The 14,072-nt window shown below is 37.7% G+C and overlaps 1 protein-coding gene and 1 long non-coding RNA gene across 2 annotated transcripts; one reads left to right on the plus strand and one right to left on the minus strand.

Annotated features, from left to right (window-relative positions):
- Positions 1 to 3,857: 3,857 nt before the first annotated feature.
- On the plus strand, positions 3,858 to 4,941 carry LOC107796261 (uncharacterized). Its single transcript, XR_001650356.2, has 2 exons — positions 3,858 to 4,066; positions 4,751 to 4,941. It is a non-coding gene; the product is annotated as an uncharacterized LOC107796261 (long non-coding RNA).
- Positions 4,942 to 5,711: 770 nt separating this feature from the next.
- Positions 5,712 to 11,853, minus strand: LOC107796267 (proteasome subunit beta type-4). The gene is made up of 7 exons (XM_016619019.2): positions 11,704 to 11,853; positions 11,545 to 11,609; positions 9,915 to 9,991; positions 7,445 to 7,574; positions 7,146 to 7,305; positions 6,848 to 7,033; positions 5,712 to 6,163 (listed from the first exon to the last, which is right to left on the minus strand). The coding sequence occupies exons 1-7, from the start codon at positions 11,707 to 11,709 to the stop codon at positions 6,050 to 6,052; spliced, it is 738 nt and encodes a 245-aa protein (XP_016474505.1). The 5' UTR covers positions 11,710 to 11,853; the 3' UTR covers positions 5,712 to 6,049.
- Positions 11,854 to 14,072: the final 2,219 nt, after the last annotated feature.

Consider the following 14,072-nt stretch of genomic DNA (forward strand, 5'->3'; position numbering starts at 1 on the left):
TAACCTGGCATTGTTTCTTGTTATATTTCCAAACTCATCAAGCTTGTTTTTGAATACTCATCTGGTTCCAATAACAGTTCTGTTTGAGGGTCGAGGATCAGGTACCATACACGGTTCCTCTCAAATTGATGGAGTTCATCTTGCATAGCAGTAATCCAGCCAGCATCTTTCAATGATTTCATGATGTTTCTCGGCTCAATTTGAGACAATGAAGCTGAGAAAGCAAACATGTTTCTTGTCTTTGATCTAGTCTGAATTTCTGAATCCAGAGGAGTGATGACATTTAGGAAAGGATGTGAGCTTTTGTGCTTCCAGTTAGACACCTAAGTCTTAGGGTGAGAAGGACCTAGTTCCATCGTGTGAGACCCATCATTGGCATCCATGGAAGTGTGAGTACCACTTCTCTGCTCAGCATTAGGTGTGCCTTGCACAACATCAACAACTCTATTTTTTGCTTTAGTTGCTGTGATGGAGGGACCAGGTTCCTCTGAATCAGTTGGAGGTCCTGTTGCATCTTCTTCACTAGACTCCTTGACCTGACTCATCAGACCTGCCTTCCCGTTTTCATATCAATGACTTCTCCAGGAACCTTTGAATACTCTCCATCTTGATCATTCTTATCATATTAATCTTTGAATAGTCATTAACAATAACTAAGATGTACTTCTTTCCTCATGTGCTGGGCATCCTCATAGGTCCACACATATCCATATGAAGAAGATCAAGTGGACTTGAGGTGCTCACTTCCTTATTTGGCTTGAATGAGGAACTGACTTGATTTTTTTTCACACATGCATCACACACCTTGTGATCTTTGAACTTTGATTTCGACTACCCACGAACCAGGTCCTTCTTGATCAGCTTATTCAATAGGGTGAAGCTTGCATGTCCCAATCTTCTGTGCCATAGTTCAGCATCATCATCAACGGTACTCAGACATGTAAGATTACCACCATCAAAGATTCAAAGTCTGCAACATCATGATTTTGAACCTTTTGCAATCAGAACCACTTCACCAATTATAAGATTGGTGATAGTGCAAGATTTTGACAAAAACTCTACTTTGTTTCCTTTGTCGCAGATTTGAGAGACATTCAACAGGCTATACTTCAAGTCATTCATATAATACACATTCTCAAATGAGTGAATGCTTTCCCAATATTTCCAATTCCCAGAATGTATCCTTTTTTCCATTGCCAAAGGACACACTTCCTCCTTGCAGGGCTTCGAGTGAAAGAGAAAATTATTGATGCTTCCAGTCATATGTTTAGAACAGCCACTATCCATGTACCATTTTTGGCTGCTTTCTTTTACTGCTCCTTGTACAAGAGAATCAAGGGTTAGACTTAGGAACCCAAACAAGTTTGGGTCCCTTGTAATGAGGGAAGGGGCGAATCAGATTTCTTTTTGTCCATATAGGCATCACACATTTCTTTTTTAGAGAATCAGGTTTCTTAGCAGTAGAAACTTTTTCGACAAAAAACTTTATTTTTCTGTTGAAACTGAAACTTTGCTTTACATGAATTTTTGTAATGACCAGTCTTACCACAGTGAGTACAAAGCCAGTTATCAGACACAGTAACATACTTGCTATGTGGATTATAGGGGTTTTTTTTCTTGTGGAACCCGATTCCTCGCATGTTTCCTCCATTACTTTTATACATGAAAGTGATTGTATCAGAGGACCAGGTCTACTTCAGAGATTTATCTAGATTATTTTTTACCATGTTTAAATCTTTCTGAAGTTATCTATTTTTTTCAAGTTCAGCATCAAGACCCAATTTTATATTTTTTGAGTTCATTTTCAATCTTAAGGTGTCCCTCACTTTCTATTTCCTTTCCTTTAGAGGAGTTCATGCATTTTTCCATTGAATTTTTTAAGAAGATATTTTCTTTCTTTGTTTCCTCCACTATTTCCTTTAAATCTACAACTATAACCACCAGACCATCTCTCTCTTGTTCTAACCCTCTAATTTCCTCGGTTAAAATATTTTTATCACTAATGAGGTTATGGTAAGTATAATTAAAACATTACCCAAAGATACCAGCTTCTTTGTAGAATAAGACTTTAAATTTCTTTGAACGTCCGGAAAGATTACCTCATTGTCATCATCTTCTTCATCCTCATCAGATTTTGCCATCAATGTAAATATGGAATTATATTTTGCAGCTTTGTCTTCAACGGCCATCATGGAGGTTTCTACATGTTCATCATCACCCTCAGATTCACTAGAGGAATCTCCCCATTCAGCCAGAGCTTGCCTTACAATATTATCAGCGACATCTCTTCTCTTGAACTTTCTGTCAGGGATCGGGTTCCTCTCATTGTGGAGAGGACAATCTTTGATGAAATGTCCTGTCTTTCCGCACTGGTGACAGCAATCATCTCCTTTAGTGTTTCTGCTAGAGCTACCCTTCTTGGGAATGCCTCCATTTCTACGAACCATTTTTCGAAATCTTGGTGGTATGTAGGTTGATTGACCTTCTTCAAAGTTTGATGGAGCAGCCATTTGAATCCTTTCTAGGTGTTAGCATGATAGAAAGAACTTGCTCTGATACCAATTGATGTAAACTTAGGGTCTACCAAATTGTATAGAGAACCTGGTTCTCTATCAGTATCCACATAACACACACACACACACACACAGTGGTAAGTAAATAACATAACAATTTTTTACGTGAAAAACTCCCAGCTCACGCGATTAAAAATCACGACCTACACTCGTAAGATTTCAACTTCACTAACCGAGCAACTTTAGATTATAACCTATTGTAACCTAGGAATTAAACTCTTAATCCCTTACCTACTTGCAATAACTATATTTCAAACCTCTTTATAATAACTCTATTAGAAAGCAACAAACCTTGACTAACTCTAGTCAAGAAACTAAACCGAACAGTGGTTTAAATCTGTCCTACAAAGACACTTCTTGAAAGTAGTATAGGATTATAAATGAAGAACAAATAACAAAGACTCAATAAACCTAAGGACTTAAGATATCTTCAATCTTTGGATCTGGTTCTTGAGGTTGCAACAACTTTGTTCTTGCGAGAGATGGTGGCTAGCACTTGAGAGAATATTGTCTTTTGATTTGCAAGTGTTGGAGCAATGAAATCCCTTGCCTCATGTTGATAATATATGTGTGAGGTCATTGGGATTATGTAAGCAAATATCTAGTACAAGGCATACTTCATAGAGTGACTGTTGCACTGTTACGTGTGCAGTGCAATAGTACAACGACTTTTACATGCTGTAAGAAGTTGACATGTACTGTGACCGGAGGAACTGATCTATATATGTTCCCTCTATAGTTCCCTTTGTTGTTCCCTTAACTGATTTCATTGAGAGTTGAACCAGACATCTGACTAGTTACTCTGAAAGCAAAAGAACTAATTATTTCAGGTTCCTTATCTGGTTCTCTCATGAAGTTTGTCAAATCATCAAAACAAAAGACACATAACTTATCAATAACTTTTATACGTAGTACTTTTAATTAGTGCAATTTAATTGATTATAGAAAGTTCTCTCTATATTTTATATTATCATATTAGACTAGATTTCAAGAGTATATATTGTTATTCGCCAATTTGTAGATAGTGACGTACGAGTGGTGACATCACCATGTCTGGTAAAACAAAAAAGTTCACAGTAAAAATGAAATGCAAGCCACATTCATGGAACCTCAAATAATTCCGCTTCAGATATACTTTCCGTTCCTTACTTTTGTTTTTCCAATTTGTCTTGTTTGGTTAATTGTAGATGATTTTGTCCTTATTGTGACCTTTATTACTTTGGAATTGATGTACCAAAAAATGTGGACGAGTCCAATTATTTACATCAAACTAAAAGACAGGGAAAAGTACATAAATAAATAGTAATTTGAAAACGTGGCCACCTCTTTAAATTGCTCAAGGGGAAATGAAAGAAAGAAAAAACATTAGATTTTCTTGAATATGTGAAAGGAGAGAAGCATCAATAGGTTTTGCTACGCAGGAGGGATGATACTGGACGAGCTGGGCTACTTTGGCCAGTATCATTCTCCTACGTAATAAACCTTAATAGATGGTATACAAGCTACCATAATTATAATGGTCATTTTCTTGAGTAGGAAAATCTTTGCAATTTACTACCTACTGTTACTTTTGCTGGTTATTTTGTTTTTTTAGCTTCGGTTACTTTTTTTTTTGTGGTTAATTATTTTGTTTTATTATTTCTCTTTACATGTCTTTTTTGAACTGACGGTCTATCGAAAACAACTCTATATCTTCGTAAGGTAGCATAAGTTCTGCGTACACATTACTCTACTCAGATCTCACTTGTGGAAATGCATCGGATATATTACTGTTGTTATTGTTGAAAGTCTTTACCACCGAAGTGAGCCGAGGAGTTGCCAGTAATGCTAATTCTTCTTTCATGATTAGATGAGATTTTGTCTTTTGAAGCATCTTATCTCATGAGGTTGTTTAGGCGATTTCAACAAGGCTCAATATAAGTTATTGGACGTTTAGAAGAGAAGGAAGTTATCTTTCTTTTCTCCTTTCTCCTGCAGGGAAGAGAACAAAAATGGACCACAGATAATAGTTTTCCACCTTTTTTTCATCCTTCTCAAATCTCGAGTCACTATTTTTTGTGTGTGTAGTTCAGCTTTGGTTGCGCGAGAGGATAACTTGAAATATGCCTTTGTTTGTTCTATGTGGTAAATTCACACTTTTATGGTGCAGTGACGATGTATAATTGTTTTTTTAGCAGGGTGTTTCAGTGTGGCGTTTGAGGACTAGATTGGAACTTCTTTCAACCAGATTGACACTACACTTCACAGTCTGCAATGTGACCAGATGACGAAACAGGAAAAATAGTCAAGAACTTTTTTGGACAAGCTGATTAGTTTGTTTTTCTAATGAGAGAGTTCGTTTATAGCCTGTTTGGCCAAGATTTTCCAATTCTAGAAGCTTTTTTTTTTTTCTTTTTTCAACGTTGATGTGTTTGGCCAAGCTTTTGGAAGAAAAAAAAAAGTACTTTTGTGGAGAAGCAGAAGCAGTTTTGGAGAAGTTGAAAAAAAGTAGTTTCTCCCCAAAAGCACTTTTTTAAAAAGTATTTTTGAAAAAAATAAACTTACAGTTTTTAAAAGCTCGGTCAAATACTAATTGCTGCGCAGATGTACTTTTCAAATTAATTAACCAAACACAAATTGTTTCTCACCAAAAGCACTTTTAAGAAAAAGACTATTGAAAAAAAAATCTCAAAATAAACTGATTTTTGAAAGTTGACAAACAGAATATTAGCCGCTTACTATATTTTTCAAACTAGGAAAAGTTTATCTAGTCCACTGAGGAGAGGGATAGTCTAAAATATTTTGCACCAACACGGTTCCATATGCCCATATTTGCAGCTTGTGTAAAAACTTAGATGTCAATCCTTCAATAGATCGCAAACAATGAAACAAAAAAATCAAACATCGGATCTCACTTATTTGCTCTATTACTTCATCTATGACCTGGAGAAAATTGCCCCAGTCCCAGTTCATTTCCAGGTCCTATCTCCATTTTCAAATGCAAACCAGTTACGTATATTTTCAGATAATATAGGGGTCGCTTCGTGCTCCTCCCGCACAAATTTGGCCCTGCTATAAAGTGTGTGCGGGGCATCAGCGACCCGAAAGCATTTAGCATTAGATGCTAACTACCTAAGTCAGAACATCATATTGACAATTGTAAAATGAAACATCTCTTTAAAGTAGGTAAACGGAGCATACTTCAGCTATCAACCAGTCGAGACAATGCATTCTGACTTAGATAAAGCTATGGCACGCCAAATAAATTGGCAATTTTCACAACACACAGTATTAACTTTGGAAGATAAGATTAACGCATAGCTATGGAAAAGTGCAGCACAATGAGGCATGTCTTTATAGTTTACACAGAAACACCGCAGTTTCGATCATACAGAATCAAACATCGCCTCATGAAGATGCAGAAAGTTTGGAAATTTGCAACACATGATGCCTGTGTATTTCCTTCATCAATCTTTAGACAATACAGAAGCCAGTTACTACCATGAACCCTCGGCACCAACAGTGGGATTCTGGAAAGCAGAGAAGTTCCAGAAGGTCTTCAACGAGTATGGCTGAGAAACTGTTACCCCCTCTTCAGTGATTTTTGCAATCTGCAAGTACACAAAATGTCAGAATGAAATCATAAACACTGTGCAGACAAATCTCACCATCCTATTATTTAATTAGCTTGATAAAATTGTTCAGAGAGATGATGATTTCTGTATTAGAAAGCAAACTATACATCCAGTTACCACATTCAACTACAAATGCAAAGTTTGCGGCAAGTCCTACAAGTTTCTGTTTAAGCTTCCCAAGACAGCCACCTTGCTTTTGTTTTTTCCCACTTTCCGGTTGAAATATAAGCCAGAAACCAACCTTCAGGGAACCACAATAGCTATCAACACGGAGCAAATCGTGTAAGCAAATGCCGTGGACTTTGAAGATCAAAGTATGGGTTCTTCTGCGACCACTGGACTAAACTAAACCAATCTTATGGTTCATATCTAGATTCATTTTATTTTTTATCTTTTGCTATATTTTTTATTAGAAAAACAATGATAGATTAAGAAAATACAGAATCAAATGATCTAGGTTTAGGTATTTGGGTGATGACAAGTGACATCAAAATTCAGAGCTTTAGACCTACAATAAGACTACTCCATTAAGTATCAGCAAACTCAAGCTACAGGTTTGAAGAGAGAAACTTTGGGAAACACGTCTTTGCAGTTAGAAGTGCCAGTCTGATTTTGTTCCTAAAAAAAGGGCTTTTCTACCCAACCCCAGGAGGATTGTACCTGAAGCTTGTTGACTGCAGATCTGTCTCGATACAAAAGAACACGCATACATTTCTCCAATAACTTAACACCTTCTTCATAACTCAAGTTTTCATGCCATTCATCACGGAGAATTGGCCTTGCAAGGTGATTTCCAAATCCAGTAGCCACATGATCGTCCTCGTAATGCACACCAATCATACTAACCTAAACAAATTAAATTAGAAAGAAACACGCAAAAGCATCATCACCGAGGAATCAATTATGACAAACAGGCAAAGCATCTAAAAGTGTGCAAGAAGAAATTTTTTTTTTTTACCGTTCCAAGATACTTTTGTCCATTTTTCACTCCACCAAGTACAAGCGAATTCCAAAGTGGGTTGAACTTGTTGCGGCGATTATACATCATACGTGTTAAATAGTTATGCACTTCTTTGGGACCCAAGGAGTTCCCATCATCCCACATGTTGTCATACAAGCTGCCATTGATGAAGCATTGAATACGAGAAATGACTAAGAATAAATAGGCAAGGCAGACTGTAGCAGTCTGAACTCTTTATAAGCAATGACAAAACACTTAAAATGATACACAATAATCCCTCAGTAGTACAAACTTACATAAGCTCATCAAGTTTCCGCGATATCTCCTGGAAATCACTAATTTCACCACTTGCACCAAGAAGGGAATGCTTTCCCACTGATTTCAATCGCTCCACGCTCTTGTAACGTATTGTTGAACCATAGGAACCTGTAAACCGAAGAAAGACCAAAGATGTTCACCATAACCAGCACATTACTACATAATCTCCAGCATGTATCAGCTGAACTAAATGAATTGCAACACTATTGGCATTCTCACATTTCGCTATCTATGCCACGACTATCATAAGGACCTGCTAGCTATTTAAATCTCCAACGACCAATTCCTGAAAAACAAGCTGGCAGTTCTAAAGAGTCTAGACCTGTGTACATTCAATTATATGAAGAACTCTCCCCACAACTAAGGCCTTGAATTTAAGTTCTATGAAATGCTAATTCTTTCATGAAACTTAAGCAAAACCAGCTCCCAGCAAAGCAGTAAGAGAGGATTCTGGATATGACAGAAGAAAAAATATTTGGCTAAAATATTTTACTAAAACTCTAGGATAGATTACAGCCTTTTTTACCCTGTCAGCAGAGCTAAAATAGATTCTTATCTCTCTACAATCACAAGCTGACTTGGCAAACCTGCATCTACCACATCTTTCTTCCCATACACTCTTTCTTTTTGCTGTTTTCTTTCTGGGTTTATTCTTTTGGTTGGAACGAGGGAATGAAGAAACAATTAGTACCCTTTTTTCTGGATGAAGTAAGAGCTATTATAAAAAGCATCAAGAAGATGCAAAAGAGCACTGTTCAAGTGCTAATACAAAAGAGTATTTCTTAGCTCTAATACAGATGGTTCTATGCTAGGGTCAGAGAGCTAACAAAATCCAAATACAATTCAGGGGAGCTAATAGGGGAGAGGTTACTCCAGCTACATAACAAAACTAGACAATTAGCCTTCAGATAGTAGTTTGGAGTTGCTAAACCATCAAAACACCTTCTATTTCTTTCTGTCAAATAGCCAAAAAGATACATCCAGGAATTATTTTCCGGATCTTGCTGATGGATTGTACCAACTTTCCATGAAGAAACAGTTACTTATATCCAATGACAATAACAACAACAACAACAACAACCCAGTATAATCCCACTAGTGGGGTCTGGGGAGGGTAGTGTGTACGCAGACCTTACCCCTACCCTGGGGTAGAGAGGCTGTTTCCGATAGACTCTCGGCTCCCTCCCTCCAAGAACTCTCCACCTTGCTCTTGGGGTGACTCGAACTCACAACCTCTTGGTTGGAAGTGGAGGGTGACCACCACTAGAGCAACCCACTCTTGTCCCAATGACAATAGAAGATGACAAATAAAATCGGATCTATATTTTCCATCTTCAAGTAAAGTTATATGAAGTATGAACATTAAATAAAAAGAGAATTTAGCCTATGCTTTTCATATCTGTGGTTTCAGGTGTAACAATGTATCAATATGGAAAGAGTTGCCTAAGTTGTTTTTGCAGAAAATGGCCCTTGAGACTGGAAGATGAAAATTGGGAGAAAGTATCAGCCCAAAAATATCAACAAAAGATCTATCATAAGACTAAGAAGCTGATAAATTCCAAAAAGGATTCAGGGTTATAAACAGGGATGTTAAATGAGCTACAAGGTAGCTGTGTCAGCATCTATAATATCAGCAGCTGGCAGTAGATTAAATATTCCCAGCCACTCCCTGCTACGGGATTCATTCTCGGATAACCTTTCTTGATCAACAACCAAAAAAAAAAAAGAGATAGGAAAAGGTCCTAGAAATGTTAACTTCACTTATTTGGCCTAAAAGCCATAATGTGCCAGAGAGGTATCCTATTTCATGCAATAACCTGATAGGGCTTTTTAGAATATAGTCTTTCAAGCTCATTAAACTTTCTAGGCTTGTAATTTTTTCACTACTTGCCACATGGGCTTTGATCAAATGGTAATAGCGCAATGAGTGACGTGTTAGTCACGAGTTCGAACCTTGCTGCATACAAAAGCCTGGTACTTAAGTGGAGAGATGTAGAAGGGCTAGCTCATTATCCACCAAGTTTCCAACCATGCAGGCGTGCACCACTAGCCCCACCTTCTAGTGCTTCTCCAATTAATTTAACTTCAATTTTTTAGATGTGTTAAAAAAAGAGACTTATCGCTCTGATGTTGACAACGTATGATGGTAGAGCAAGTACCAAATTTAGAGATCTTTGAACACGATACATATCCTCTAGATATTGGACACAAAATGACTTATATACACCACATAGGTACATCGAGTACAAAATTCACATCATAAACTAGTTAGATTCTCAATGTATAAGCATCATCTTTCTTTGGCAAGAAAAGTAGAAGTCTATAAGTAAACAAAGTGAAAATATCCTCAAAGCAGCTGCTCACTGCTATAAAACATTGTGCCTAATATTCTCAACAGCCAGTAAAAAGAGAACTGACTGGAATCAAATATGTGACTTAGAAGCTAACCTCCCATGTCAGCAGCCAAGAGAATACCATCTTTGTATTTGATGCCGACTACGGATGTCCCAGTCACATAAGGATACCTATTGAGAATGATATATGTTAAATTGCAAATATCTAGAAAAAGGTAATCGAAGAGTTAATAAAAGCAACATTACATAAGTACAATCTCAATGCGAGTGAGCATGTGTGTATGTTTGTATATATACTTAGAGGAAAACGAGCATACATTGTAGTAGTCTGCTACTACTATTCATGTATACATATGACCTGTATATATACAAACTATTTTATTGCTATCCCAGTGTTTTAAGGGGCTTTCTCCTTAAAATAATCTCACAATTACAATTGGAACATAAAGTTTCTTCTTATTTTTTTCATAACCGAGAAATCTCCGCGTGCCGGTGGCGCACGGTTTAAGCCTCGGTGGATAACGAGGCCTCCCTCTACTATCCTCAACTTAAATACCAGGCGTTTTGCCGCAAGTTTGGCTGCGGCAGGGTTTGAAACCCGTGATGAGTCGCCTAACCCGCACAAAAGTAATTTCTAGGAAAAACATATTTCTACAAAAAACATTTTCCTCCATACAACCGCTCTTCTAGCCATCACCTTTATAGATGCTGACACAAGAAGAAAACAAACCAGACTATACTGATATACAACAATAACAACAACCCAGTATAATACCACTAATGGGGTCTGGGGAGGGTAGTTTGTACGCAGACTTTACCCCTACCCTGGGGTAGAGAGGCTGTTTCCGATAGACCCCCGGCTCACTCCCTCCAAGAACTCCCTACCTTGCTCTCAGGGTGACTCGAACTCACAACCTCTTGGTTGGAAGTGGAGTGTGCTCACCACTAGAGCAACCCACTCTTGCCAACTATACTGATATAGGTAACTGGAAAAGGGCCCCACTCCATTCTGATCTACCAAAGGCATCCCCCAAAGAAAAATTCAACAAATTCTACCTACTTACCCTTGTTTTTGCCCGAAATTCTTGGAAACAAAAGTTCTTAACACTACATATAAAAAAGTGAGAAACTAAGCCTAGCTAATAGCACCAAGAAAAACATAAAAAAATAAATATATAAAACCTACTTCTACTAAAAAAAATAAAAAAATCTCTACCCAAGGTAGGGGTAAGGTCTGCGTACACACTAGCCTCCCCAAACCCCACTACTAGGATTATAATGGGTTGTTGTTCTACTAATTCTTTTTTCATGGCACTGGTGTTCGTGACAACTTGCTTGCACCTCTGACTATTCAACTCGCTACCTTCCACCAGCATAGTTACCAGATAAAAAGGTTTAGGCATATGGGACAAAATCACCTAATATTTTTTTGGCTTCCCGCTGGGACTTGAAAATTCAACATACTCTGCCTAAAAATCATTCTTTTTGCCCAAAATTCTCAGAATCAAAAGTTCTCAACAATACCATATCGGATAACTGTGAACTTAATGCTGGTTAATAGCACTAAGAAAAACTCCAAATAAAATAACAATATAAAACCTACTTCTACTAATTCCTAAAAAGTAAAAGTAAAAGCAAAAAGCCTACTTTGTTAAACAGCAAATACATGACTAATCAGATCTGTAAAAACTCATAAAACACAAAGAGTAAAAGAAAGTGCATACTGTGTTCTCTGAATATCAGCTTCAGGGCTCATTAAGCTACTTTTAGCCGGAGCTGAATCCATCATCTGCAAACATCATTATTTAGACAAAAATTACAATTACTTTTACAAATTTCATTGATAGGAAAAACGTGGGAGAAATTTAAAGAAATAAACTTACGTTCATTGTCGGAATAGTTGATCTTCGATCGGAGAAAAACAGCTAATTGGAGGACTGATGAGAGTTTTGTTTTGTGTGCTTTTCCCGTCGCACAAGAAAAGTTGCAGGCAATAGGTCGTTGGGCTTTGGGCCGAATGTAAAGCGGAGTAGGCAGCGGTCTGTTATATGGGCCAACATGAAATTGGGCCTCCATTTCGGGACTTTCTCATATATGAAAAACAAGAAACACGGTCTCTCTCTCCCAATAGGGTAAAAATAGTGCCGGTACCTTTGGAAGAGTGCAAGCAAGGCGGGTTTGGAGTGGCTCATTAGGTTATTTAATGTCATTTTTAGAACGAAGAAGATGTTCGAGTAGTGGAGGTGGAGTACAATGGCTCCTTTATACAAGAACAATGGTGATATCCAAAATTGCAATAACTATCGGGGTATCAAGCTGCTTAGCCATACTATGAAAGTCGGGGAGACGGTGGTGAAGCTAAGGGTGAGGAGGAGTGTATCTATTTAAGAGAACCAATTCGGATTTATGTCGGAGCTCGACTACAGAGGTCATTCACCTTGTTAGGGTTTGATGGAGCAGTATAGAGAGAGGAAGAGGGACTTGCATATAGTGTTCATCGATTTAGAAAAAGCGTACGATAAAGTCTAGATATAGGTTTTGTTGATATTTTTGGAGGCTAGAGGTGTACATGTTGCCTATATTAGGGTGGTTAAGGACATGTATGATGGAGCAAAGACCCGAGTGAGGACGCCGGGAGGGGACTCGAACCATTTTTCGGTCATGATGGGGTTGTACCAAGGGTCGACACTCATCCTTTTTTTGTTTGCCCTGACGATGGACGTTCCAACACGCCACACCCAAGGAGAGGTGTCGTGGTGCATGTTATTTGCAGATGATATTATATTGATTAACGAGACACGAGGCAGTGTGAACGCGAGGTTAGAGGTGTGAAGGCAAACCATGAAGTCTAAAGGTTTCGAGCTGAGTAGAACCAAGACTAAATACTTGGAGTGTAAGTTCAGTTGCGAGACTCAGGGAGGAGAAGAGGATGTGAGGCCGGACTCACAAGTCATCCCTAGGATAAGAAGTTTTAAGTACCTTGGATCTATTATTCAGGGGGGGTGGGGAGATTGGTGAAGATGTCACACATCGTATTGGGGCATGATGGATGAAATGGAGACTCATTTCTGGTATTTTGTGTGACAAGAATGTGCCACCAAAACTTAAAGGTAAGTTCTGCAAAGTGGTGATTAGACCGACTATGTTGTATAGAGATGATCGTTGGCCTGTTAAGATCACTCATGTCCAGAAGATGAAGGTAGCAAAGATGAAGATGTTGAGATGGATGTGCGGGCACACCAGGTTAGATAGGATTATGAATGAGGTTATTCGCGATAAGGTGGATGTGCCCCCCATTGAGGACAAGATGCGGGAAGGGAGGCTTGGGTGGTTTGGACATGTGAAGAAGAGCAGCACATATGTCTCGGTGAGGAGGTATGAGAGGTTGACATTGGAGGGCCTACGGAGAGGTAGAAGTAGACTGAAGAATAAGTGGGGAGAAGTGATTAGGCAAGACATGGCGCAACTTCAGCTGACCGAGGACATGACCATTAATAGGAAGGTGTGAATGTCGAGTATTAGGGTAGTAGGTTAGGTAGTATATTATTCATATAAGTAGTATTAGTATGCACTCTCGCATTCTGTTGGTAGTAGGTTTCTATGACTACCCGTTATTTTCTTTCATTTTGATCATCTTATTACCGTATTATTTTTATGCTGCTTTTATATGGCTTCCCGGTGTTGTCTTTCCTTATCTATCTTTTAATTAATATGGTGCTTATATTTTTTCTGAGCCAAGAATCTATTGGAAATAACATCTCAGGGTAAGGTATGTGTATACACTACCCTCCTCATACCCTACGATGTGAGACAATATTGGGTATGTTGTTGTATGTTTCGAATGACTTGAATTATCTATGATATTAATGTAAATAACTTTTATATTTTTGTTGTAATTTAACTTTTTATAAACCGAGTCGGGATTTTAATTTATGAATTTTGAACCGCAATTTGCTTGTGGTATTCTGAAATTATTTATACATATTAAATAAAATTTTAACATAAATATACAATTTTAACCAAGATTGTTAAGCTATGCCGAACCCGTAATTATAATTAACATGTAAAATAAAAAAATCACATTATTAATGTATAGATTTTTTTTTAATGTAAACTAGGTAAAATGTGAGAGGAAGAAATGAAAATTACAAAGAGGAAAAATAGAAAAGGAAGCGGGGGAATATTTTGGTGAAACCGGAAAGGGACTTATTTTCTCTCTAAGTGGAAGTATTCAAATGGAACTCAAACCCTT

This window comes from Nicotiana tabacum, chromosome 9 (genome assembly GCF_000715075.1).
Source record: "Nicotiana tabacum cultivar K326 chromosome 9, ASM71507v2, whole genome shotgun sequence".
Lineage (NCBI taxonomy): Eukaryota > Viridiplantae > Streptophyta > Magnoliopsida > Solanales > Solanaceae > Nicotiana > Nicotiana tabacum.

Bases quoted from the DNA above. Each gene is read 5' to 3' on its own strand.
- LOC107796267 (XM_016619019.2), bottom strand. The intron at 9,992-11,544 runs GTATGCACTTTC...CATTCTCAATAG, and splicing joins GCTGATATTCAGAGAACACA to GTATCCTTATGTGACTGGGA. The intron at 7,034-7,145 runs GTAAAAAAAAAA...TAATTTGTTTAG, and splicing joins GACAAAAGTATCTTGGAACG to GTTAGTATGATTGGTGTGCA.